This window comes from Paramacrobiotus metropolitanus, unplaced genomic scaffold (genome assembly GCF_019649055.1).
Source record: "Paramacrobiotus metropolitanus isolate TYO unplaced genomic scaffold, Prichtersi_v1.0 Parri_scaffold0000043, whole genome shotgun sequence".
NCBI classification, from domain to species: domain Eukaryota; kingdom Metazoa; phylum Tardigrada; class Eutardigrada; order Parachela; family Macrobiotidae; genus Paramacrobiotus; species Paramacrobiotus metropolitanus.
Window position 1 is genome coordinate 637,690 of NW_026570263.1, and position 24,937 is coordinate 662,626.

The following is a 24,937-nucleotide window of genomic DNA, read 5'->3' on the forward strand; positions in this document are numbered from 1 at the left end:
GAAATACAACAATAACCTACTTTGTCGAACGGCAATGCAGCCAGCACTACAGTCGCGGCTCAACTGCTGCCACAGCAGCCCATCGGCCACATTGGGTACCGACCAGTAGCGCCTGGGCAGCCTGCATTCGCGGCTGATGAAGTAGCCAGGAGCCAGGCGGCACTGCTGCAGTTCATCCGCCGACGGTACACTGCGGATCTGCTGGACGGGGACGATCTCTTTTATCAGCGCATCGCCCAACTGCACCTCAACCAGTACACACTCCATATCGCTGCAGTACGATCCGGCCGTATTGGAATGTCCTTCCTGGCAGAACGAGTTGGATCGTCCACGCACGAGCTGGACCGACGCGTAACAAGGCTTGCAGCGGATGGGTCTCCGCCCAGGCCCGGTCCTTCCATGCGTCCCACGATGCGACGGCGACCGACGGACAGCTGAAGAGGTTCCCGTACTCCACCAACTCACAGTGACGCTGCGGACAGTCAAAGTCCACCAGCAGACCCTGCTGCGCGTCGTCCGCTGACGCGAGACCGATGACGACGCCGTGTTGCAGCGTCCCGTTGATCAACACATCCATGCCGTTCCACTGGCACACTTCATACACAGTGCCACTGTAATGAGTGGCGAATGGCGAAGAGGTGCATGTTGCAGGGAGAAGTCTTCGTAAATAAGGATATGTGATAGACTGATAGCGCCGAATTGTACCCGGCTTGGCTACCCAATAAACAATCAATCAATCAACCGGCGGATCGAACCAAGAACGGATGATGAAATTACAATTAAATGTTTGTAAAATCACAAGCGCTGAATTTGACCGAAGTGTCAATGACGACCTTTCAACTACTGTTGCCCCTGGGTGCGAGAGGCGCCGCTCAGCGCCTAGCCACCTACTACCCTGTTCGTAACTACGGTACTTACTTATTTTTGTTGTGTTTGGCTGCTTGATTTGTTTTTCCGAAAACTGACTCAAAAACCGGCAAGAACACCACAGGTCCACAACGAGGGACAAGCAGAGACTAAGCGGATCGGTTGCAGTGAAGAGTGTCTGCTCGCAGAATCTATGACACGTTAACCACCAAGCGTTCATCGTCCGCAAAATTGCGGAACACCGGCATGTTCTCATGTCTTCGTTCAGCTCCATTAAACTCAAGTGGCAATAAAACAGTCAAAATCCACAATCCATGATGCCTCAGCCATGCTTGTAGCCAGATGTCAGCACTGCATCCATTTTCTCCTTTTATTACAGGAGCAGGAGATCCACCTCTGAGTACGGTGCGAACTGTTTGCCTGTTTGGTTCTGTTGTTGTTCTGATACGGTTTTAATCGAGCCATATAAGTAAGTTGAGTCTCGCACTTTAATACTTGTCCAGTAGATACATAGCAAATTTGCGAAATATAACGCGGAATAATCGATCAGCCAAACTACGTACTGTACAATTGGCGTTTTACTTCATTGCACAAGCATTTTCAATACACAGTAAATTAGAAAACCAAAAACAGTTCATCAAGATTGCGACTGCACTCAACTGTACCAAGAACAAAAGCAGCAGTGCCCCGTTGTATTTCTAAACTGCAACGCTGCAACAAAAACTGTTTCGTACGGCTTTCTCCAGTCTGCTCCCGAATACGTTTGGTCAAATCCGAAATAAAACCACTGGTACTTGGTCCACAGCGTCCCATAGTTTCGAAAGCAAAAGGCTGGACAATGTATCGATCCCTCAACTTCTCATATTTTCCCAGTTTTCGAATTTCAGCGGCTTCCGCAGCGGCGCCAGGGTTGTCAGAAGTCTGGCCGATATATGTTGCCGCTCGCGTGTCTGCTACAGTGACATCCCACACTAAAGGTTTTCCATATTGCCAAGGATACATAGTCATGCCATCTGGTCGTTTTCCAGTTTCTCTATCAAGTCCGGGAGGTTCCAAGATAGCCGATATTTTAGCAGATCCGCAAGCCCGCTGAACTATGTTGTAAAGCGCGCTGTGGCGCCGCATCCGTCCTGCACTTTTCTTACAGCAAAGGCCATGATGACCGTATCTGTCAACCATTTCGCCACAACTATACAATTTAGCACTGTGATACCGTTATTTCTCATTTGTCTGCAGTCAGGCCGTATTTCTTCAGCCAAGAAAAACACTATTACTGTAATACGGTACCATAGGTAGTGTGCTGGAATCAGAAAAAGCACCACAGTTGCACAAAAATCATGTTGAATTTTTAAGTATCGCCGTAGAGAAAGACAACCGGCTCAATAACGATTTTGGTTGTTTTTTCAGTGTTGAAACTCGTATCGTATCGTTGAAACTCGTTTTAATTAGTGGCCAGCGCAAGCATTGTTGTATGTGCATTGGCTTTTGCTGAATAAATCATTCTTTCACATGCTATCGCCAATTCGGCCGTACAAGGCAACTTGCGCCAACTTTGTCAGCCGGAACACATTCAAGTTGGCCAAATTCTCCGTCGTCCATTTTTGATGAGCACTGCACTGTGCCGTTCGTGGATCAGCACCCATAAACTCGTTCAAAACCTAAACACCAAGAAAAACAGCGGCTTTCAGGCAAAAGCAGAATGCGTTGCATAATGCGGCTTTAGCCTGCAGGCTCATACCGATATTATTCCTTCGCACTTGTTAGTATCCTTTGTGCGGACACAACACGCCACCCACTCAGCGAGTCTCGGCAGATCCACCAGCTCTCTCTCCACTAGTGACCTTTCATGGACATCCCACAACTGTAGCAGCCGTTGCGCGGCTGCATCCCGCAGACAGAACTTGGCAAAGGCCACGAGGGCGCTGGTCTCCGGCAGCGACCACTCGCAATCGCGCCACACCACCACACGGCAGCTGGCTTCCAGCTCAGACCACCGGTGATTGATCAACCTCATGTAATGGCGCAGCTCGTAATCGTAATCACTGAAATCACACCGGGAGAAGACCAGCGTCTTAATGCGGCGCTGCTGCAGCAAGATCAGGACCACTTCGTACACGCCCCGCGACCAAGAACATAACTCGGATGAATCCTCCAGGATGATGGTGTCCGTGGCGGATATGACGCACTTGAGCATACATGCCGCCAGCAGGAACTGCTCGGCCTCCTCACTGCGGTACCTGTGGAAGGGATGTCGGCAGGAGATCCACAGGTGCTTGCCGATCGCATTCGAATCCAGCATCGCCTCCCACAGGCGGCAGACGCGCCGCTTGCGGACCCGCTCGATGTTGTCCAGTGACTGGAAGATCTCCGCCAATAGTTCGCGTGCCAAGGGAAGGCCGCGGCCCGTTCGATGCTCGTCGGTGGACCGAGCTTTGACTCTTCTCAAAGAGGGAGCGAAACGATGGCCGGTCGATTCTCCTTCTTCTGGGCGTCCATCGCTCTCGCCGGGCGCCACAGACGCGTGATGTTCGATGTCAAAACTTGGTTCCTTCGAATTTCAAAAGGTATCAGTTATTTTAAAACGCTCGCCCGCTTGATTAGTTATAGGCTATAGCAGTTATTTACAGTACTAACACCACAATCACTAATTTTACTCTAAGTTTGCAGACTGCAGTTGTTGCTAATTGAGAAAAAAAATGGCACTTATTGTGATGTCGCAGTTGTGTTTGTTAAAGGAGATTCATTGTTAAGAAACTGTTTATCAGAACAGGCGAGAGTTATTCCACTTGCTTTTGTTTCAACATTTAAGTCTGGAGATTACGCGTGATAATGCTATGGCCTATGAGTGTATGTGCACAATCCCTTCTCATGTTAATTGGGACATATAAAAATTCTTGCTTCAGTGGTGCTCGTTGGTGTGTATATCGAAAAGAAAAATAACAACTTATGTATCACTTCGAAGAGAAACATTCTGCAACCTGTAACAACCAGCTTACCAATCTGTCAAGGGAAATAGCAAGCCCATCGCGGCGCTGAAAGTACGCAAAGCTGTCAGTACGTGCAGCAGTGCAGCAGGCTTGAAACTCGCGGCTGAGCTCCTGCCACAGCAGTCGCGTCGCCTCCGGGGGCGCCGTCCAGTATCCCTTGGGTAGACGGCGTTCTCGGCTGACGAAATACTCCGGTCCCAGACGGCGCTGCTGCAGATCTTCAGGGGAAGGTACCTCGCGGATCTGACGCAGCGGAATCACGCGCATCGCCCCACTGCACCTCCACCACACCACAATCAAAATCGCTGCCTGACTCTTTGCACGCCTTGGCAATCTCTGGGAGGGCTAATTTGACCGGACACCATGTCCAGGCGCGACCATGACCGACGCGCAGCAGCGCTTGCAGAGGATGGCTCCGCGCCCACGCAGCCTCCTGCCACGCGTCCCAGGACGCGGGGAGCAGGTACGGGTCGCTGAAGATGCTGCCGTACGCGCCGAATTCGCCCTGCCGCTGTGGACAGTCGAAGTCGATGAGTAGGCCCTGGTTGGCGTTGTCGCCAGATGCCAGGCCGATGACGACGCCGCGCTGCAGCGCTCCGTTGATCAGCACATCCACCGCGTTCCACTGGTGCATATCGTACACAACGGCGCAGCGATAACTGCCGGCGAATAGATGCATGTTTCAAGAAAATATTAAACCTTCAGCTCCTGACAAGTGACGGATCGAACAGCTGAAGAGCGAAGATGTACAGTTCGTCCAGGAGCACGCAAAAAGCTAGAACAAAAACACTGTCAAATAACTCAAACTGACAGTGTCAAATTGTCAATGCTCTCCTGGTTTCAGTACTTTGTTTTATTGAATTTTGCTTTACTTTGTCGTGCAGGACTGCAGGGTGCTTTAGTTTTACGTCTCAGCTGCTGCCCTCCGCCTGGGTGCGGAAGACGCCGTTCAGCGCCTACTATAGTTTCGAACTTTCGATTTGTCTCTTCGAAAGTCCTTTCTCCGTGTACTTTTTGCTAAGTTTTTTAGTTTGTGAAGTGGCGAAATTTAACTTGATACAGTATCTGTTATTCCACGGTGTAAGCCTTGTAATTGCACAGCCCAAAACAAAGAAACTGACCGTAGTTGGCCCGGCGAGAGCGCATTATTTATTCATTCGGCAGAAGAGAGCCAAGTGTATTTGTACACTCTGTACACTCTACCGGCTGTTCTCAGTGGAAGGAAATTAATTCATTAGAAATCATCACAAATATTCTGAGCCAAAAAATAGTAGCACAGATCACAACTGGCAAACACACAAAATGAAACAACAGCGACCGGCCGAAATTAAAACAGTCAAATTGAGCGTCATGATTACCAGTTATCCGCGCCGGGAAGCGGTCGCCACCCGAGCGCCGTAAACAGCTGCCAGCACAAACAACACCGTCACCATCACGACAACAAAACAACAGAAACACCACAACAAAAAGTAGAAAGTGATTCTTAATGGACACCGAGACGGACAAGGTGGATTGGTCGGCGATCCAACGGACCTGCGCAAGCAGGAGGGCCGTGAGATCAGGGAGAATGGGCGAGCTGGCCGAGGAAAACCAAGCTGATCGGTTGACACACAGCGCGGCTCTTTAAAAGAGTCTAGGACGCGTTGGCCACCAGCGGTTCGTCGTCGGCGAAGTTGCGGAACACCGGCATGTCCTCCTCGTCGTCCAGCTCCACTGCACACACAACAACACCGTCAGCAACTGATTCACTTCCATTTTATTGCACAATTCACATTTCTCCACCGGCAATTTTAATTTTAACGTGGTTTTCTCACTTTATTCTACTACAGATAATGTAATTTAAAAGGTAATTACAATTCATTTGAATTTCGTAAAATTTGTTCTAGGCCTGGAACATAATGCAATCAAATTTTCTTTACCTTGTTTAATTTAATTTTTGGAAATATTTGTGCATCACTTACGAGATTCCAATCCGTAGGGCGCATTGCGGAAGTGGCTGGACAAATGTGAACGCATTTCCTTGGAGCGACGACGCTGCCGTCGCCACCTCACCACCACGACGGCCACCACCGCGGCGATCAGCAGCAGGAGCACGACCAACCCAGCCAGGAGACCGGCCGAGTCGGAGGTATCCTCGCTTCCTTGCGCACCTGTTTTATTATTAATATTATTATTATTATTATTATTACGGTACAAGAGCAGGCGAACCCATCAGCATCCGCTCCGCAAGTAGCAATATAAAAATAAACACCCTCACCGTTATCCATCGCTCCAGCGATAACCGCCGCCACGGCGATATTACTGGAGTAATCCCCGACGTTCCCCTCGCCATCAGCGACGGCCACCCGGAAATTGTAAAACCCGACGACATCCGGCAAGTGCAGCAGCAGTGAACTGTTGTCGGCGTCGTAGTGCATGACGTTGGCGGCGTCCTCGCCCGGCTTGTCGATGGGCGCCCCGCTGACCGCCACCCGGTAGCGCACTAACTGCCCCTCCTTCTTCACGCTCTTGGGCGGCTGCCAGGTCAGTAAAATGGAGCCGTTGGGCAGGCGGGCGGCGTACACCTGCTCGGGCGTGGCGTAGGTCGCTGATGTGAACAGAACCTGCAAACCAACGTTTTTCTTATGTTTTCTCAGGTTTTCTTAGATTTCCTTAGGTTATCTTCTGTTTTATTAGGTTTCGTGCGTCAAGTGATTAACAGAGACATACCGGGTTGCTGGAATAGGGGCGCTGAGCGTTGGGGATGACCTTTACGGCATAGCGCGCGCCCATGCGGACGCGGATGCGCTGGCTGCGGTTGGCGGCGGCGGCGAAGGGCACCTCGATGGTCTCCTCGTAGCCAGCGGATCCCTCGGGGACGGAGTAGTTGGTCAGCTGGATCAGGTACGACGCGTTCACCGGCGCCGTGTCCCCGCCGCAGCCGCACGTCCACGACACGTTCACGTGCTTCCGGTCATCTGGCCCGCGCATACAATTATTTTTCCCGGTAATTTATTCTGACTTGATCAATTTAAACTTACCAAGTTTGGCCACCTTGAGATTGCTGACATACTGCGCGACATTGCGACTGGCCGGCAGCAGCAGCGCCGGGCTGAAGGCCGTGTGCAGCCCCGGGCCCAGCACGCGCACCTGCAGCACGTAGTCCCGGCAGGGGTCCACCTCCTTCAATACCGCCTCCCGCTTCCCGGTGACATTCAGTTGCGGTCCGCGCAACACGTTCTCCTGCAGATTGCTGCCCAGGTACACACCGAACACCGCTTGCCCCGCCTCCATCCCTTCCACCGCCTCCTCCAGGGCCCACTTCCAGCTGACTGTCACCCGCTCCAGGGATACCTAAATTTTAGCATTATTTTACAACAATATTGCTTTATTTCAATATTAATTTATTTGTTATACTAATTTAATTAACAAATTGGACGCCCCACTACGAAATGCAGACATAAATGCATTTCACTGATCAGTTTCCGCTTCCGAAGCTACATTACAAGCAAGAGCTACAACCGACTACTAAGCAATTTAAGCCTTTAGCTAGCACCGAGCAGTGCAACTACGTTACTTTGTGTCAATATTATCTTACTCTAATACGCTTTTTACAAGGAATTGTTTGTAGGAATCTGGAAAATTGCCAGTACTTTGTGGTTCAATTTTCTGGGATAAAAATTAAACCACCCAGCTCACCTTGCCGCGCGCGGCCTGAAGCTCCCAGGGCGGTCGCACCAGCTTCCCCTTGGTCGTCACATCCATCTCCGCCGCCGGACCGACAACCGTCACCTCCCCGATTTTATTAAACGCCGCGATGAACAACCGGTACAGCGTCCCGGGCGCGAACCCGCACCCCGCCCACTGCGTCGCCCCACACTCCACGGACTTCTCCACATCCAAAACGCGATATTTAATCCGGTAACCGGCCACGGCGCCCGTCAGCGGCGGGCTCCACTGCAGCGCTACACAGGTTTTGTTGCTGGACGCCGATAAATTGCGCACCGGGACGGTCAGGGCCTCCCCGCTGACCAAATGGCTGACCGGGACGGAGGGGTCACTCTCGAATAAATTGGGCACCAGCGGACTGCCCACCACCGCTTGGACGGACACGTTGTACACGCGGTGGAGCGTGGGATGGTAGAATATCGAAGAGAACTCACTGCCGGAGACGCTCTGCGTGGCCACCGCGGGCGGCGGTCCGGAGGTGGATAAAGTGATGCGGTATTTGCGGATCTGTCCGTTGGGATGCAGCGGGGCGTCCCAGCTGATGCGCAGGGATAATTGGTCCGCGCCGAACTGGTTGACATGCACGTTGCGCACCGCACTCGGTTCTGCAACAACGCATTACTTATGTATCTTATTATCAACATTTACTGATTTATTTCACAGGAAATTGATGTTTTTATTTATTTGTTTAATTTTATATAACTTCTTACTGCTCTACATATTTCATTCTGTTAGAAAGTTTCTTGATTTGTTCACTGTTTACTTCTTGTTGTTTATTCTTCTGCTGCTAGAGACTATGGTTGAAATCACACTTTCAATAATAAAAATCTTTGTTTGTTTGAAGTGATTTCACATGGAAACATTATTTTCATAATGAGCTCGTATGATTGCCTTATTAAGCTCATTTTTAAATCTGATTAAAAAAACACTAGTTTTATATCCGCTTCGCGTAATTTACACACAAAAGAAACCGCATAGTAGGAGAGTTTACCATCGAGCTTCAGCCATCACACTACAATATTTGTTGATTAACAAGTGTGTTGCCGGGTACACTTTTGAACTGTTGTGTTAGTTTACGAGGAAAAGCTCAAGGAATTTAACAAAAAACTGATGGAACGCTGTGGAAAAAGTTTAAAAATACGTCAGAAAATATCTATACTCAGTAGTCTGAATTAGCATGATTTAACTGATGATTAACAACAAGATTTGTGGAAAAAAAGATTATATTATAATTTTTCAATTTATACGGATATTTTACTTCCAATCAATTTCTGGTGGATTCAGTCAAGAAAACTCGCAGAATTTTCCATCGTATATTTTTATCAATTTTGGTCATTTTCTTACTGGTCATTTTGGTGATAAAGGTGACGGTGCGGAGGGCGACGGCCTTCTTCTTCAGGGAATAAATAGCCGCGCGGTACTTCGTGTAGGGCGTCAGATTCTCCACCAGTTTCGACTGGCGGCGCGGCTGGTCGGCGATGGTGTAGTTGAGGGGCGAGTGTCCCTCGCCCAGCACGCTGAGCACGTACTGCGTGGCGCTGCGGGCGGCCCCGTCCCACTCCCACCACAGGTACGCCGCCGAGGCCGTCACGTTGTCGCGCGCCACCTCTAGGAGGCGCAGCGGCTTCTGTTTGTCGGGGAGGCTGTGGCAGCCTTGCTCATCCGATCCGTCGTTGCAGTCTTCTCTCTGCAAGCCATTCAATACATCAGAACAAACACCCAGACAGAATAAATAAAAAAAAAATAAAAACCTAAGTTAATTCCAATTCAAAGGTCAATGATTATCAAAACTGACAAGAAATATTCACATTTTTTGAAGGCAAAACCTGACAAAATACAATATCAATTTTCCGAAATCGAAAATCAAAATCGGAAAACTCTGGTTTAATAGCAATTTTTGAAGATAAAAGTCAAAAACAAATCCGAAAAAGGATGTAACACTAAAATTTAAAAAGCTCAAAAAAACAGTCCAACTCAAAATGCCAGAAAAAGTCCGGCAAAATAAGAGATAAATTTTCAAACAACTAAAAGCAACAAACCCAGACAAAATAAAAAATAAATGGATAAATCCTGATGGCCTGTTTGAAACAAATATCGATTTTCTATAAATCGCTCGGTAACATACTTGCTAACGCAAGAAAAATTGTAGTGTGGTGGCCTATGACTCGTTCATCTAAGTGCAAATAAATCCATGATTCCCAATAAAAAAGTCTAAACGTTGTAAAATAAGCGAAACGGTTGCAAGAGATATAATTTTTTGAAAAATTTTAAAATTTGTTCATGAGAATTGAACGGAAGCTGAATGAGAAGGTAACAAAATTACCGGAATCAATTAAAATTCAACCGAAAATTAGCAACTGAAACATAAGAAAAAATTTAATTACAAACTAGCACTTTATAAAAATTTACAATGTAATAAAAACTAAAAATCTGGGGAAAAAGAAACGAACTAGAAATAAATGTAAAACTGAAAATGCCAGAACAAGACCAAAACTGAAAAATTAAAAACTGGGAAAATTAATGGAAAATAACGGGCAAATTGCAGTAAAATCAGGCACCCACCCCGTTGCAGCGCGCCTCCATGGTGACACACTGCACGCCGTCCCAGCAGGCCAGCGGGGTCTCCGGGGCACACACCCCCATCCCCCCGGGCAGCGTCATGCACGCCGTCTCGTCCGACCCATCCGCGCAGTCCGCCTTCCCGTCGCACACCTTGTCCTGGTCCACGCAGCCGGCGGCGAAGCGGCAGCGGAACTCGTTGGCGGCGCACTGCACCCTCCGTCCGCGGCACAGCTCCACGGCCTCGTCGGCCCCGTCCGGGCAGTCCCAGTCGCCGTCGCACACCCAGCTCTCGGCGATGCACTGGTGGCCGGTGTCGGCGCCGCAGTCGAACTCCTCCGCGTCCGTGGCGCAGGCGCACTGCGCCTCGTCCTCCCCGTCGCGGCACTGCTCCACGCCGTCGCAGCGGGCGCTGGCGTTCAGGCACACGCCCGAGGAGACGCACAGAACGGCATCCACCGGGCACTCCGTCGCCTGCGGTGCAAATCTTGTCTCAAATGTAGCACACACATTTCATTGATAAATCAAAACAAAGAAATGAAAAACCAGTTGGAAATATCAGCAGTAATAATAACCTTTACAAAAATCGCAAAACTTGAAAAACATGACAGAGAAAAAATTAAATTCAAAATTCAAAAAATAAAATTTAGCGGACATTTTTTTAAACTAAACGGGCTGCGAAAACTGGAACCAGTCTGGCATGAACAATTTAATCTGTGTTTGATTATTATTTATATACTTGTACTTACTTTTACTGGTGACGCTTATCAGATTAAATTCCGGTCTAAGAAGACATAAATAAACGAAATAACTATTGAAATAACGATCCAGTTGTCAGTAACGGTTATTATTAAATATTTAATAAAATTTTTATTAAATGCCGCTTATACAGAAAAAATATTGGGAAAATAAAATACAAACTTGTTAAATCACTTGAATGGTACATTGCACTTCAACAAGAATCATATGAAAAACGGTCAAAACTGCAGCCTTACCATTGCCGGAAACAGGCCCTGGCAGCCGCGCTCATCCATGCCGTTGCTGCAGTCCTCGGCGCCGTCGCACTTCCAGTTGAGGGGCACGCACTGCGGCGTGGATCCACTGCAGTTGAACATGTCCACGTCGGCGCAGTTAAACGACGCGCCGGCGTCCACCTTGGAGTGGTCCAACTCCGAGCTGCAGTTGGCCTCGTCGCTGCCGTCCAGGCAGTCGCTCATCCCGTCGCAGCGCCACGTCTCGTAGATGCACTTGCTGTTGGCGCAGCGGAACTGCAGTGGCAAACAGCTGCGATTGTGGCAGTCATTCTGCAAACCGAACCGAAAATGCATGCTAACCGGTCGGGGTGGAAATCCATAAATCTTAGGTTTTCTTGAACTATGTCAGCAGGCATTTCTGTATCACCTAAATCTTCCTTCAATTCCGTCATTATTTTTCGCTTATAAACAGTTCAACTGACCGCAGCCGAATACCGATATGCACTCATACTGATTTGCAAAGATATTGCCTGACAAAAACATACTGTAGAATCAAGACGTTATTGTAGTGTGATGGCTTGAACCCAAGGGGCATGCGACCATGTCACAGGTTCTCACATGCAAGTTACAACTCTTTCTAAGGTGTGTAAAGAAAAGATTCCATTTTTCAAATCAAATTGGCAGTTTGAACCCTCCTTTTGAATTTTTCAAATAAAGAATTTTAAATTAAATTTAGAAGGCACTTAGAAGGCAATTAAATTTAGAACAAATTGTAGTCACCGGAAAAACGTTTTTCAAATTGAATTACATTCGCAGTTGGAAACCATTTGAATTTGGAAAATCGGAAATATTTACTTAAATCTGGAAGCCTAATAGCAAATTGTAGTCACCGGAAAACATAATGCGAAGGTCTACTTGATGGCGAAACGAAACTGATCTGACGTTCCAAACTGGTGTAAAAAAAAATGTGCCGCGAATAACTGCAGCCATCGATGAGCGGTACCTCGTCGCTGCCGTCGGGGCAGTCGTTCTCGCCGTCGCACTGGAAGGTGCTGGAGATGCAGGTGCCGTCGCGGGTGCAGGCGAACTCACCGTCCTTGCAGTGCAGCGTGCTGTTCCCGGGCTCCACCTCGCAGTCCCACTCGTCGCTCCCGTCGGCGCAGTCGTCCTCGCCGTCGCATCTCCAGCCCGCCGGCACGCAGCGCCCGCTGTCCTGGCAGCGGAAACTGCCCGGCGTCTTGCACACCGCCGAGCTGTGGCCGCTGCAGTTGCGCTCGTCCGAGCCCTCCACGCAGTCGTTGTCGCCGTCGCACACCCAGCTCTTGTGGATACACATTCCGTCACTACACCGCACCTACGGTAGCACATATGCAAACTGTTAAACACTTTGACAAATTATTTAAAATGCCATTTACTCCAAATAAATTTTGACATTTAATGTAGCATTTTTTTATTTTTTGTACTCTTCCAAAACGCCAGATTTCAAGCGCTAAAAATGGTAAACCTAAAAAATTTCCGACTGAAACTGGGAATTATTTCCATGAAACTTTAATTTATGTTATACTATTTTTTTCGAACACGTTTGTTTTTGGATTTCGGGCGATCATCGGTAAAAAAAGAATATTTCTCGTTGATTTCTACATGTTTCGGTAAACACCTTTCGTCCCATCTTAATTCGTTTCCATAATTTGATTCGCTTAAAATTATCTAAATTACTGTATTCAAAAAATAATTTTTTTAATCCCGCGAACAACAAAGGAGATTTTGAGGTTTGAAAGTAGAAATCCTGAAAGTCTGATTACCTGCCCGGCCTCGCACTCCATCTCCTGCTCCACCCCGTCGCACTCCTCCTCATCCCGGTTATTCCCGCAGTCATCCTCCCCGTCACAGCGCCACACCCGCGGAATACACGCCACATGCTGGCCGTCCTCCGGGTCACTGCACTGGAACTGCCCGCTCCCGCAGCGCTGACTGTTCGCATCGAAACACGTCCCCTTGGCCGCCAAACTACTATTATCCGCACACAAGCAATCACTTCCGACCGTCCGCGTCGCATCCGGGCACAGGCACTTGGCGGTGTTATTCGGCATGGCCACGCACAACCCAGGACATCCGCCGCACTGATTCCGGAGATTCACCGGCTCCGAAGTAAAAACCCGGATTAAATTGGTGTCCGCGTCCACCGCGGTGTAATTGCGGATGATCCCGGCGCGCAGCACCGCGCGCTGCACCATCGCCAAGGATTGCTTCGCCGGCAACGCAAAGAACACCAAATCCTTGAACACCGCCACCAGCGTCGGCGTCAGCGTGGCCGCGCCCCGGTACAGCACCGTCACATCCTCCCGCTTCCCGAAATTCTCCACGCCCACCTCCCGGATATTGGCGTCGCCCCAGGAGACGAAGATTACGGAGTTGCGTCGCGCGTCCACGGCGAGACTGACCGGGAAGATGTCCCCCGGGTAGCGCTGGATATCCGTCCCGTCGGACAGCGCCCGGAAGAGTCCCCCGGATTTTTTGGAGGGGTTGCACCAGAAAATGTGCCCGCTGGCGGGGTGGACCACGAGGTCCGTGGCGCCGGCCAGGGAGGTGTGGTTGTGGATGATGGCGCGGCGCATGCGGTCCGCGCCGGATTTGTCGGTGTGGATGGCTTCGATGGCGCTGCGCTGGGTGTCCAGCCAATACAACGTGCGGCTGCTGGTGTCCAGGGCCAGCGCGACGGGCTTCTCCAGGTTCTTGGTGATCAGGCTCGTCCGGTTGACGGTGCCGTTGAAGCACATCCGCTGCACAAGTGCCACATTCACAGCATTATGGAAATATTTATTTGCTTATTTATTCAAAAGGATATCTATCATTTTGTTTACTCGTATTTACCCATTTATTTATACATTATTTGTTTATTTATCGATCCATTTAGCACAATACTACGATACCCATATTGACGTATTCTGTTAAAATTTTGAGTTGCTTAACAGCAGATAAATCTGCTTATTTTTCTTGACAGAGTATTGGCTGTTTAACGGAGCACACAGAACGTACCATGATCTTGCCGGGAGCGACGTGCGCCCAGTACAGACAGCGCGTGGAGTGGTCGTAGTCGGCGCTAATCACAGTATGTCCGCCCGTCTCCAGCACACCGGCCAGCTGCACCTCCTCCGGCTGTTTGACCAGCAGATTAAATCGCCGCACCGATTTGGAATCGGCCACGAGAAGGAAGCTGTCGCTAGCTGCAAACCACATTACATTTTTTGTGTCAGATCTCATAAAAAAATTAAGTAAAGACAGCCAAACAAAAAAATCAGTAAAATAAATTTAAATAAAAATAATATAAAGAATAAAAATAATAGTAAAAATGTACTTGACTGACCGGGCCACGGACAGGGCACGTGCAGCGGCCCCAACCGGCGACTCAATCCGTCCACGCAGGAATCCAGCGGGATCTTCCTGAATCCCCGCGTACGCTGCTGCAGCTGCCCCACCGCACACACCGCCGGCAGCGCCGCCTCCCCCTCGCCGCTCTTCGTGCAGGTGAAGCCCAGCTGGCCCTTGGAGGTCGTCCGCGTGTACCCGAAATCACTACACCCATCCATCATCAACCACCGCACGGATTTCATAAAACACGGACGGCTTACCAGTCGAAATCGTGCTGCTGACACGTGCAGTTGTCCAGCTTGATATCACGCCGGAAATCCCGTCCTAGCAGGCACTTGGCGGCCGGCCGCTTCTTTTCGTAGCGAATGCGGCTGCCCATCACGCAGAACTGGCCCGGGATGGCGTCCTCAAAGTACCACTCCTTCATATCCTTCGCCGTGCACATTGTCTCTGTAGAAAGCACAAATCTCTGTTGATAACAAGTACCCACGATAACAAGCTAATTCATCAATGTGTATTTTCACTATTTTTTACTACATTAAATATTTATAATTTTCATAAATGTATGATGTAAATTTCTTCGCTTATGTATTTAAATACGTAAAATAAGATGAGCGTTTCGAATTTTGTCCCCAACTTATAAATCAACTTTACAAACATCATTAATTTTTACCTTACAAGAAAACTGAAAAATACGTAGTACAGTGTCGATTGCACGCAGTTTTTCAATCTCACAAAGTTTACGGCACTGCTTATTCAATTACACGTAGGTACTTTCAGTTACTGATTTGTTTTTTTTTCTTTCATTTATTCGAATGTATTGATGTATTTTTGTGTTTAATTATAATATTTTTCGGTAGGAAATTATAATTAAAATTCGCAACAAAGCAAAATAAACTGAAAATACATTATGAAACATTTTAAAAATTCAAATAAATTGTTAAAATCGGTTCAATTAAACGTGTTCCCACCGTTGAACAGCGGCGCCAGATTGAGGCGGATAATCTTCCACTGGTGCAGCACCGTGGTGTTCTCCTTCAGCGTGCCAAAGAGCGTGAACACGGCCGCCTTCTCCCCGGGCTCACTCATCACCGAGATGACCCGCATCCGCTCCTTCGCGAACTCCACACTGTCCCAGGAGACCCCCTCGTTCCACGACACCAGCACCTCCTTCGTCCAGCTGATACTCACCGCCACCAGCACATTCCCATGGTCGCCCACCGCCACGCGGAACACCCCGCGCAGCGCCTCCCGCCACCGCAGTCCGCCGTTGCTGCTGACGAAGACCCCCATCTCGCCGCTGGTCACCGTCTCCCCGACACTGCCCCCGCCGATCAATAATCCGGGGGCGCTGGCGGCGGAGTAGAGGCCCTGGGTGTAGGCCGGGGAGAAGACGGGGTACTTCTGCATGAAGTTGACGGAGCAGGGGGCGGCGGGGCTGCGGCTGCAGTCGAAGGGGTGGCCGTGGTAGTCTAGGCGCGGAGGGGGGAGGGTCTGCCAGGTGGCGCCGTTGTCCTTGGTCAGCCGGCTCACCGAGTCGCCCATGTGGCGGCGGATGTCGGAGACCAGCTGGCTGGCGATGTAGACGCCGCGCAGGCCCTTGACGGGGTGTACTTCCGCGAAGGACGCCGACTGCTGCCAGATTTCCCTGAATAACACGCAATAATTTCATACATTCTACAATTTTTGATAAATAAAAACATACATTTAAAATAATTAAAATATGCAATAAAATAACATTTGCAATAAATAAAAACAGTCGTGTCTAAAACGAAGACTTCAATTCAATGCCGAATAAAAACGGCACTGCATTGAAATGAAAACCAACACGGTCCAGTTATTAATTATCAAACAGGAAAAATAAATACACCGTAAATTTATTGAAATAAGCAAAAAATAGAGAAATACAATAATTTCATTGTACTCTTATTACAGAGCCGTTTCTTACTTCATACTGGAGAAGCGGCCGATGCTGGGATCGGGATGGTAGAAGAGCACGCTGTCCAGGGAGCGCACAAATTTGTTGGTGGCCGGCACGGAGAAGTAGAGGTGCGTGTCGTTGCTGGCCAGCGTCACCGCCACCACGATCTGCGCCTCCACCACGTTCACCACGTGGAAGTCCTGCCGCAATAAAATGCTCATTTTCACGTCTGCGCTTACGAGCAAATATGTCAGCATGTACCAGTAAAACTCTAACTACAGCCAAATCCTCAACCATCCACATTTCACCAAATCAAGTCACTACAAAATTAAAACTAAAGGAAAACTCATTCTTCAAATAATCATAAAAATCATAACACATATTCATTAATCTTGGCAAATGCAGAAAAAATCAAAAACTATTACTGCTACAACAGCTTGGCCAATTGAAATGTCAGTGCCGTACAGTATGATTTGCTTAGAAATTCATGAAACGGAAGCCATCGCACTACGTTATTCCTAATATTTTTCACAATGCAGTAACAGCAGAATGTTTTCTGAAAAATTTGCTCAACAAAATACGATAAAGTAAATTCGTTTTCGGTTTTCCAGTCCGTTTTATATAGCACCATCTCAGGAAAATGTTCAAAGATTTTGAATTCCAGTCCCACTTACAATGATGGATTCTTCCGTGAGGAAATCAGCCTGCAGGAAGCTCTGCCGTTTGTACGCAAACCACAACGCTATCGTACTTTTCCCCGTTTTCAACTAGAGATACAAGAATAAATGAACAAAAAATAGCCCAAATTATTCGTTAATCTATTACGAAATAAAATGAATACCTTAATCGCTTTGGTGGCGAAGAGATAATCTCCCTGCGCTTCGAACTCCTCGATTCCGTCGATAACGGCCTCAGTGAGCGGCGTCGCCGCTGCGTAGCCGGAAAAGCGGACAATATCAAACAGCTTATCCGGGCGCATTCGCTGAACATACAGGCTGTAAACTGCAAATAAGGCGCTATAATATCTGCTGACCGGAAACTGGAAAAGCAAAAATTCAGTGTACTTTTCGTGGCGTTGGGCTCGTGCTCCTTGACGAACGTGAAAGTGTGGACAAACCGCTCGAGGATGCTCCACTGCATGCCGAAATCGCGGGAGATCCACAACCGCCGCTGCGTGTCCTTCTCGTCCAGCGCCACCAGCACCCGCGCCTCCCGGGGGTCGATCTGCAGGACGCTGGGGATAAAGGGAACGCTCCAGCGGGAGAAGCTGGCGCAGGCGTCGCTGCTGGTGAAGATGACGCTCGGTTTGACCTCCACATCCGTGAAGACGTACTAAAAGCGAATAACGGTGAATTTAAGCAACAGGAGGTGAAGAGGCGCTTACGTGGAGGGGCGAGGACGCCGTCTTGACGGCGGCGAAGAGCTTGGCCGGGGTGTTGTCCGGCCGGCGCATCTGGTCGGCCAGGTCGCGGAAGGTGCGGCCGGCGTCGGTGGAGACGTAGAGGTGGCTGGTGTGGGGCAGGCTGTAGTTGTTCATGCGCGTGAAGGCGAAGAGCAGGCCGCTGCCCTGGCCGGCCATGTGCAGGAACAGCTGGTCGTTGCTGTCCGTCGTGTCGAACTGCAAGAGTGGGCACGGCGCGTTATAATAGCGTCCAATATTGTTCTAATTATAAACTAATTAGTACTACGTATAGTTATTACTTATGACAAATTTAAACAAAATCCATCGACTAAAAACTCGTCGCCAGTTGCAAAAAGCGCGTTTCTAGAACTGCGATCAGCGATTCATCTTGTATTTATAACTGAGTGTCAGAATTAGTAATTTTATTACGTGTAAAGTGACTAAAGTCAAATGCAAAGTAATGGCTATTTAACAAAACTGTATCTACAATTATGTATCTGCAGCAAGTTAAGATACAACCATACAGAGTACTTGCACATGGGTCAAATTGTTCAAACTACTTCCACAGCGAAAAAGATCGGTTATTGACAAAGCCCAATTTCACCAGGGAAAACTTTTCTCATTGGGATTTTATGGAATCTACAATGCACTGACCCTATGTACAGTCTAACCCGTCCGTTACAAAGTAAAACAGAGAGCGTAAGTAAGGGAATCCATTCCCAAATGAAGACTAAAAAAACCTGTACATTCATTACAAATCAGTCCGTTTAGTGACTTTTTATCCTCAATAATTCTCACCGCTTTTTTGAAGAAAAATACCAGTATTTTTTTAAAAACGACCCACATACCGTGGTGACCAGCGACGCGACCAGGCTGGAGTTGAACGGATGTTGGGTGGACTTGAAGGCCCCGTTCTGCCGCGCCAACAACTCCTCCTCACTGTTCCGGTCCACCGCGGCCAGGGCGCCTTTCCGGAGGTGGTGGGGCGCCGTAGAGGGGGGCGAGGTGGGCGTCCAGGTGGCCGAGGCGCGGCGCACGCGATGCACTGGTGCTTCAACATCCAGACGCGTCCAGGTGCTGGCTTCGCGGACGGGATTCAAACTGGCGACGCTGCTGCATCGCCAACACACGGCCGCGCATAATAACCATACAAACGTCGCGGTGCCCATCGCAAGGCCAAGGGATACGTCGACTATCGGAATAAACTCGGCTCTCGTCACTCGCAATGTGGAATTTTCCAATCACAGATTCCTACAGCAACGAGTAAGTTCACCTCACTCGTACAGATGATTTTGCGCGAAGCGCACTTGCCAGAAGCAAGAACCCAGTCAAGGACAAACGCCGCAAAACTGCTGTAAAAAACACTTACAAACGGACCGGGATGATGACAAGTCCATGAAACAGAACGTTGTCTAAACGACAAGATTCACAAGGAAAAAGAACGAAGCACTCGTCGTTTGCACGTCTAGACTTACACCAGCCAAAACGCAAAAACTGACTAACTGGGGAGCTCCACAGAAAACAGTAGTAGGAAAGAATGTAAACGCAGCATTATCAGCAAATATTTGTGGAGAAAAAAGTAACAACAGGCTGAATCATCGTCTGACGCGCCAAGGTAAACAACACCGTGGAAATTGAAAACTTTCTCGCTTCTGAAGTTGAACATGTTGCAACTTGCTTGACGACGGTGGTGGCCGTGTGGCGTGTGGCGAGATCAGTGGCCCACATTTTAAACTGGAAAAGGCCAGTCGCGCCGGCCAACCGCCACCACGGCGCCGCTCACCTGCTCTTCCCTTAGGCTAATTTCTGCGAGTCGTATGCTTACGTTGTCAGCGACAGCGACCCGTGTAACGTGTGTCTTTTGCCTTCAGCAGCGTATTTTAAAAACAGAAAAATTGACTTCTCGTCGTCTTCTCCCGTTGGATAATTTGTGGAGTCTGTTTGAAAATATCACGGATTAATCAAGAGACGGAGGAATCGGAGACAGGCGTCCGTTTTGGTGGGGGTGAAGTCATACGGGAGAGAGGTGAGTGATAAGATAAGCGCGACTTGGGGCTGACAAGTGAGTCAAGCTGGGGACAGGTGAATGCTGCATGCAATAACGTGGCGGAGACCTTATGAATATTCATATTCATCAGGCTAGGAACATTCTCGTCCCGATGTGTTGCTAAAAGGATTACAATGATCTGACAAGTACTTATCTGAGCAGTGAATAGCATGTGTTGATGGATAGGGAAAGCAGCTAAGTTTGTTCAAGCCTGTGCTTGAACGTGTTTTATCCAGGGCTGATATTGTGTCGTAATTGTTACGATTCTTAGGATGTACTTGAATTATAATTGACTGCTTGTGGTCCAGGATTAATTATTGGCGTTTGATAGATCGCCTTTGCGGAGAATATTGGAAAGGGGGATTTTGCGTTGGACGTCGCGTGGTTTGTTGATACTTGATTGGTGCAGCTACTGGGACTTGAATTAAGTCAGGATGGGGAAGGCGCGCTGGTTGCGCAGTGCACTGGCCGTGCTCAGCCTGTCCGCTGTGCAGGGCTTCTACCTGCCGGGTCTGGCGCCCGTCGACTACTGCAACAAGAAGGCCATCGACGCGGGACAGCAGGGCTGCACTCCCAACTCCGTAAGACGCGCTCCAGCGTGCTGCAAATTCTCTACAGATTTGGCCCGTTTTAAAATAGCTTGAAACTGATATGGGAATAAAGTACAATTTGAAATTGGCTAACTTGATTTTTCCAGTTTCCTTTTGCCAAACGTTTCTCATAATAAACACCGAATTTGAATGAAATAATATTAATAAATAATTACATATCCAGTGTAATTAATGCCAGTTTAATGGTATATTTATTTTAAGCTGTTCTAATTAGCGTTTAATTTGATCAGTTTCTCCATCTAAAATTAATTGAATACTAGTAATAATTTTGGAGAAGTGTTATTTTCATCTCTGAGATGGTTTGTCTGAAGCTTGGAATGCGAAACGTTTTGAAACTGTGATTTCTTCACTGAATGTAGCACATGTCAGAAACTGTAATTAGTGTTTGTTTGTACTTTTGGCAGGACCAGCTGGCGGTGTTCGTCAACCGGCTGAACTCGGAGCACGCCACCATCCCCTACGAGTACCACTACTTTGACTTCTGCAAGGTGGACGACAAGGACGAATACAGCAACAGTCCGGTGGAGAATCTGGGCCAGGTGGTCTTCGGGGACCGTCTGCGGCCGTCGCCCTACGTGCTGACCTTCAACGAGGACAAGAGCGGCTGCGTGGAGGTGTGCTCGCGCAGCTACGACCTCAGCAATCAGGATCAGCTGGAGAAGGTGCGCAAACTGCGCGCCGGCATCAATCTCAACTACCAGCACCACTGGATGCTGGACAACATGCCCATCACCTGGTGCTACCAGGTGCAGGCCACCGCCGCCGACGGCACGGCCGTCTCCAGTCCGGAGCAGTACTGCTCCATCGGCTTCCCCATGGGCTGCTATATCACGCAGGAGGGCCAGCAGAAATTCCCTTGCCCCATCCAGGACGAGGTGCGTTCAGTAAATTTGCTAAATTAATTGAAATAATTTGAAATTAAACACAATTAAGTTATTTAAAGAGGCGGAAATTAAAGTAAATTGAAATTAACGACAGGAATGTGTTGGTTTGTTAGGTGGCGCGGCGGAAAGAGGGCTTCTACATCTACAACCATGTGGATTTGGTGGTGCACTACCACCGCGTGGACGATGCGGACACCGAGGCCACCCGCGCCCGCATCGTGCGCATCGACATCAAACCCCGCAGCTTCGACCACGGAGTATGTACCACCGACTTTCTGCGCCGTACAGAATAAATATTGAACATGCTGTTCGTGTTTGTAGGCGACTTTCAGAGACAGCCCCACCTGCGACTCCTTCCGCCGCTGGCGCTGCCGGCCGACGAGAAGCCGGAGAAGGCCGGCGTCTTCAACCTGACGTACACCTACTCGGTGCGCTTCGTCAAGGAGGACAACATCAAGTGGTCCAGTCGCTGGGTGAGAACACCGACTTTTTGGTTCATTTATGAGATTTGATTTTACCAATTTCACTGGTAATTTAAATTTTAATTGGATTTTTAATTCGTAGATTTCTTTTGGTTTAGGTTGTACTAATTGGATTGTGATTGGTTCTGAGTTTGTTTTGATTATTTGGAATTTGATTTATATTTTATGTTTTTATGTTCAGTTAATTTATTTTTACTATTTTGATTTAAATTTGTGTATTTTTATTTGGATTTTCTGATGTTTTATACAATAAACGTCGTCTTTTTCTGTTAGGACTACATTCTGGACAGCCAGCCGCAGTCGAAAATCCAGTGGTTCAGCATCCTCAACTCGCTGGTCATCGTCCTCTTCCTCACCGGGATGATCGCCCTCATCCTTTTACGCACACTGCGCCGCGACATTGCCCGCTACAACCAGCTGGAGAACAGCGTTCGTCCACTTTATTCCACTTTAATTTCCTTGACAGTCTATCCTTCACTGTGATTGTCTGTCAACAGGACGACGCGCAGGAGGAGTACGGGTGGAAGCTGATCCACGGCGACGTGTTCCGCGCCCCGCACAAGGGCATGATCCTGTCGGTGCTGGTGGGCTCGGGCAGTCAGGTGCTGGTGATGACGCTCATCACGCTGGTCTTCGCCTGCATGGGCTTCCTCTCCCCGGCCAACCGGGGCGCGCTGATGACCTGCGCGCTCTTCCTCTACGTCTGCCTGGGCACCGTGGCGGGATACGTGTCGTCGCGGTTGTACAAGATGCTGGGCGGCGATCGCTGGAAGGCCAACGTCCTCCTCACCGCGCTCCTCTGTCCCGGGTGAGCACTTAATACTTATTAGCCGTTCCAAGCGGCTAAAAAAATTATAAATGTTTTTTTTCACCATTGTTAATTGCGCATTCTTAAACTTTTTTAACTCTAACAAGGAAATTTCTTTATAATGGCGAAAAACTGTACCTCTAAAATAAATTGAAAAATTGTTTTTTAAACTTATTAATTTTCAAAAAGGAATTTGCAGATGCTTAAATTAATTTAAGCACATGCTTTTATGAAGCAACGTTTTAGTTTGGCTGTCATTAAGGGAAATCAAAATGCTACTGCTGTGTTCAGTACGTTGCCTTTTAACCCGCGGGCGGATAGAGATTTTGGTTGTTTTTTTTTAATTTTTAAATTTTAACTGTAAAGTAGTGTGCCCGCGCTAGCACTTTTGTTGTTATGGCGGCTATTGCCCAATAAACACTATTATTTAAGCACAGTTTTTAAATGAAAATTAAACGAAATAAATTTGAAAAAATGTCGGTAGCCTTGGAAAGCTTCTCTGTTTTAAGGTTTTAAGAGATGGAAATAAGAATAAATAATTACGAAAAAAATAAATAATGGCAGGGTTGTCTTCGGCATCTTCTTCGTCCTGAACATCGTCCTGCTGGCGGAAGGCTCCTCAGCGGCGGTCCCCTTCACGACGCTGCTGGCCCTGTTGGGCCTGTGGTTCGGCGTGTCCGTTCCCCTGACCTTCTTGGGAGCTTACTTCGGATTTAAACGCCGGGTATGTCCTGTACATCACACTTCTTAATCTCGACAATTTAGCTAACGGTTCTGCTTTGATCCAGCCTTTGGAGAATCCCGTCCGCGTCAACCAGGTACAAAAATGCGCCAATGCTGACATTTCACAGATATTGTAATGACGAATCGTGTTAATGACAGATTCCGCGCCAAATCCCCGACCAGACCTGCTACACCCGCCCCCTGCCCGGCATCCTGATGGGCGGGATATTACCCTTCGGCTGCATCTTCATCCAGCTGTATTTCATCCTTAACAGCATCTGGTAAGCACCGAATTTTAACCTTCTTCCTGTTGTGAATGGAGGAATAAGGGATTGGTGTGTTTAGGGCGGACCAGACGTACTACATGTTCGGGTTTCTATTCCTGGTGTTCCTCATCCTGCTGGTGACCTGCTCGGAGACGGCCATCCTGCTGGCCTACTTCCACCTGTGCTCGGAGGACTACCGCTGGTGGTGGCGCTCCTTTTTAACCAGCGGCATGACGGCGGGATATCTGGCTATTTACTGCGTGCACTACTACGCCACCAAGCTGGACATGACGGGCGCGGCCAGCGGGTTTGTCTACTTTGGCTACACCCTCATCATCGTCTTTCTGCTCTGGCTCCTCACCGGCACCATCGGCTTTCTCGGTCAGTTGTGCAGCAAAACATTATTTGACAAATCAATTTCAACCGAATTTATTCACCGGTTATTCCCTTAATTAATTAAGTAAACGGTGAAATTCGTAGTACAGTGGCCGTTAAAATCATTGGGTTTCTTTGGTAACACTTAACACTTATCGAATTATGTGTTTTAATATATTGGATGGCACAGCAAATTGGCGGAAATTTCAGCTAATAACATATATTGGAAATACATTATTTTTGAGAAGAAACTGTGTTAAAATGAATTTTATTAATTTTTTGGCTTTGACACGGAACGGTGGTATATTAACAAATATTTGAAACTCTTTCAAAAATTGAAAAGTACATACTCCAATTGATTGAACAGTTAATAAATAATCATAAAAAAATTATTTTCGTTATTTTTTTTAAATAAAAAATGGATGTCAACGTTAGTTTATTAAGGTAAGATTTGAAATATTTCGTTGTGGATTTTGCAGCGTCGTACTGGTTCGTGCGGAAGGTGTACGGGAGCATCAAGGTGGACTGAGGAAGAAGGATCGTCCAGTGGAGCGTTGATTAATCTGTCGGCGTCGTTTGTGCGTGTCTGCTTGATCTGTTTCTTATGATTCCAGTCAGTAGTATAGTGTGTTTTGTTTTCCTTAATCTGCCGCCGTTAAGCCTTGCATATCGTAATTTATCCCTTTTCAGTTGTCACCTCCTGCTAAATGTCAGTCAGCCGCTAACTGTCAAAGTCTGCTGCAGAGCTCTTATTCATTTCGGCAAAGTTTATAATATTCCGCAGAGGATCTTCTAGATTGAGCTTAATGTTAGTGTGTTGGCAACCCGATGGCTGATTTTCTTTTTGTAAAGTTTTTTGTTTGTTCGAGCGCTTGTGCTTTTTCGTTCCGTCGAATGTGATCACATTCACGCGTGTCCGCAGCAGTTTGGCTATTAAATTTATCAATTACATAC

The 24,937-nt window shown here is 48.0% G+C and overlaps 3 protein-coding genes across 3 annotated transcripts; 1 reads left to right on the plus strand and 2 right to left on the minus strand.

Moving 5' to 3' along the window:
- Nucleotides 1-2,190: 2,190 nt before the first annotated feature.
- Nucleotides 2,191-4,164, minus strand: LOC129591003 (uncharacterized). The gene is made up of 3 exons (XM_055486481.1): nucleotides 3,864-4,164; nucleotides 2,606-3,415; nucleotides 2,191-2,525 (listed from the first exon to the last, which is right to left on the minus strand). The coding sequence occupies exons 1-3, from the start codon at nucleotides 4,119-4,121 to the stop codon at nucleotides 2,373-2,375; spliced, it is 1,221 nt and encodes a 406-aa protein (XP_055342456.1). The 5' UTR covers nucleotides 4,122-4,164; the 3' UTR covers nucleotides 2,191-2,372.
- Nucleotides 4,165-4,988: 824 nt separating this feature from the next.
- On the minus strand, nucleotides 4,989-19,619 carry LOC129590997 (sortilin-related receptor-like). Its single transcript, XM_055486474.1, has 22 exons — nucleotides 19,157-19,619; nucleotides 18,636-19,038; nucleotides 17,770-18,003; nucleotides 17,450-17,717; nucleotides 17,227-17,387; nucleotides 17,060-17,152; nucleotides 16,413-16,585; nucleotides 15,436-16,112; nucleotides 14,725-14,914; nucleotides 14,460-14,668; nucleotides 14,132-14,319; nucleotides 12,898-13,875; nucleotides 12,099-12,449; nucleotides 11,117-11,425; nucleotides 10,125-10,595; nucleotides 8,907-9,249; nucleotides 7,533-8,167; nucleotides 6,875-7,187; nucleotides 6,564-6,811; nucleotides 6,112-6,457; nucleotides 5,816-6,004; nucleotides 4,989-5,567 (listed from the first exon to the last, which is right to left on the minus strand). Exons 2-22 carry the CDS (start codon nucleotides 18,954-18,956, stop codon nucleotides 5,488-5,490), a joined length of 6,777 nt encoding a protein of 2,258 aa, XP_055342449.1. The 5' UTR covers nucleotides 18,957-19,038; nucleotides 19,157-19,619; the 3' UTR covers nucleotides 4,989-5,487.
- On the plus strand, nucleotides 19,617-24,932 carry LOC129590922 (transmembrane 9 superfamily member 2-like). The gene is made up of 12 exons (XM_055486368.1): nucleotides 19,617-19,813; nucleotides 20,166-20,415; nucleotides 20,850-21,320; nucleotides 21,443-21,590; nucleotides 21,651-21,802; nucleotides 22,085-22,240; nucleotides 22,309-22,619; nucleotides 23,184-23,343; nucleotides 23,408-23,437; nucleotides 23,502-23,623; nucleotides 23,688-23,989; nucleotides 24,463-24,932. The coding sequence occupies exons 2-12, from the start codon at nucleotides 20,269-20,271 to the stop codon at nucleotides 24,510-24,512; spliced, it is 2,049 nt and encodes a 682-aa protein (XP_055342343.1). The 5' UTR covers nucleotides 19,617-19,813; nucleotides 20,166-20,268; the 3' UTR covers nucleotides 24,513-24,932.
- Nucleotides 24,933-24,937: the final 5 nt, after the last annotated feature.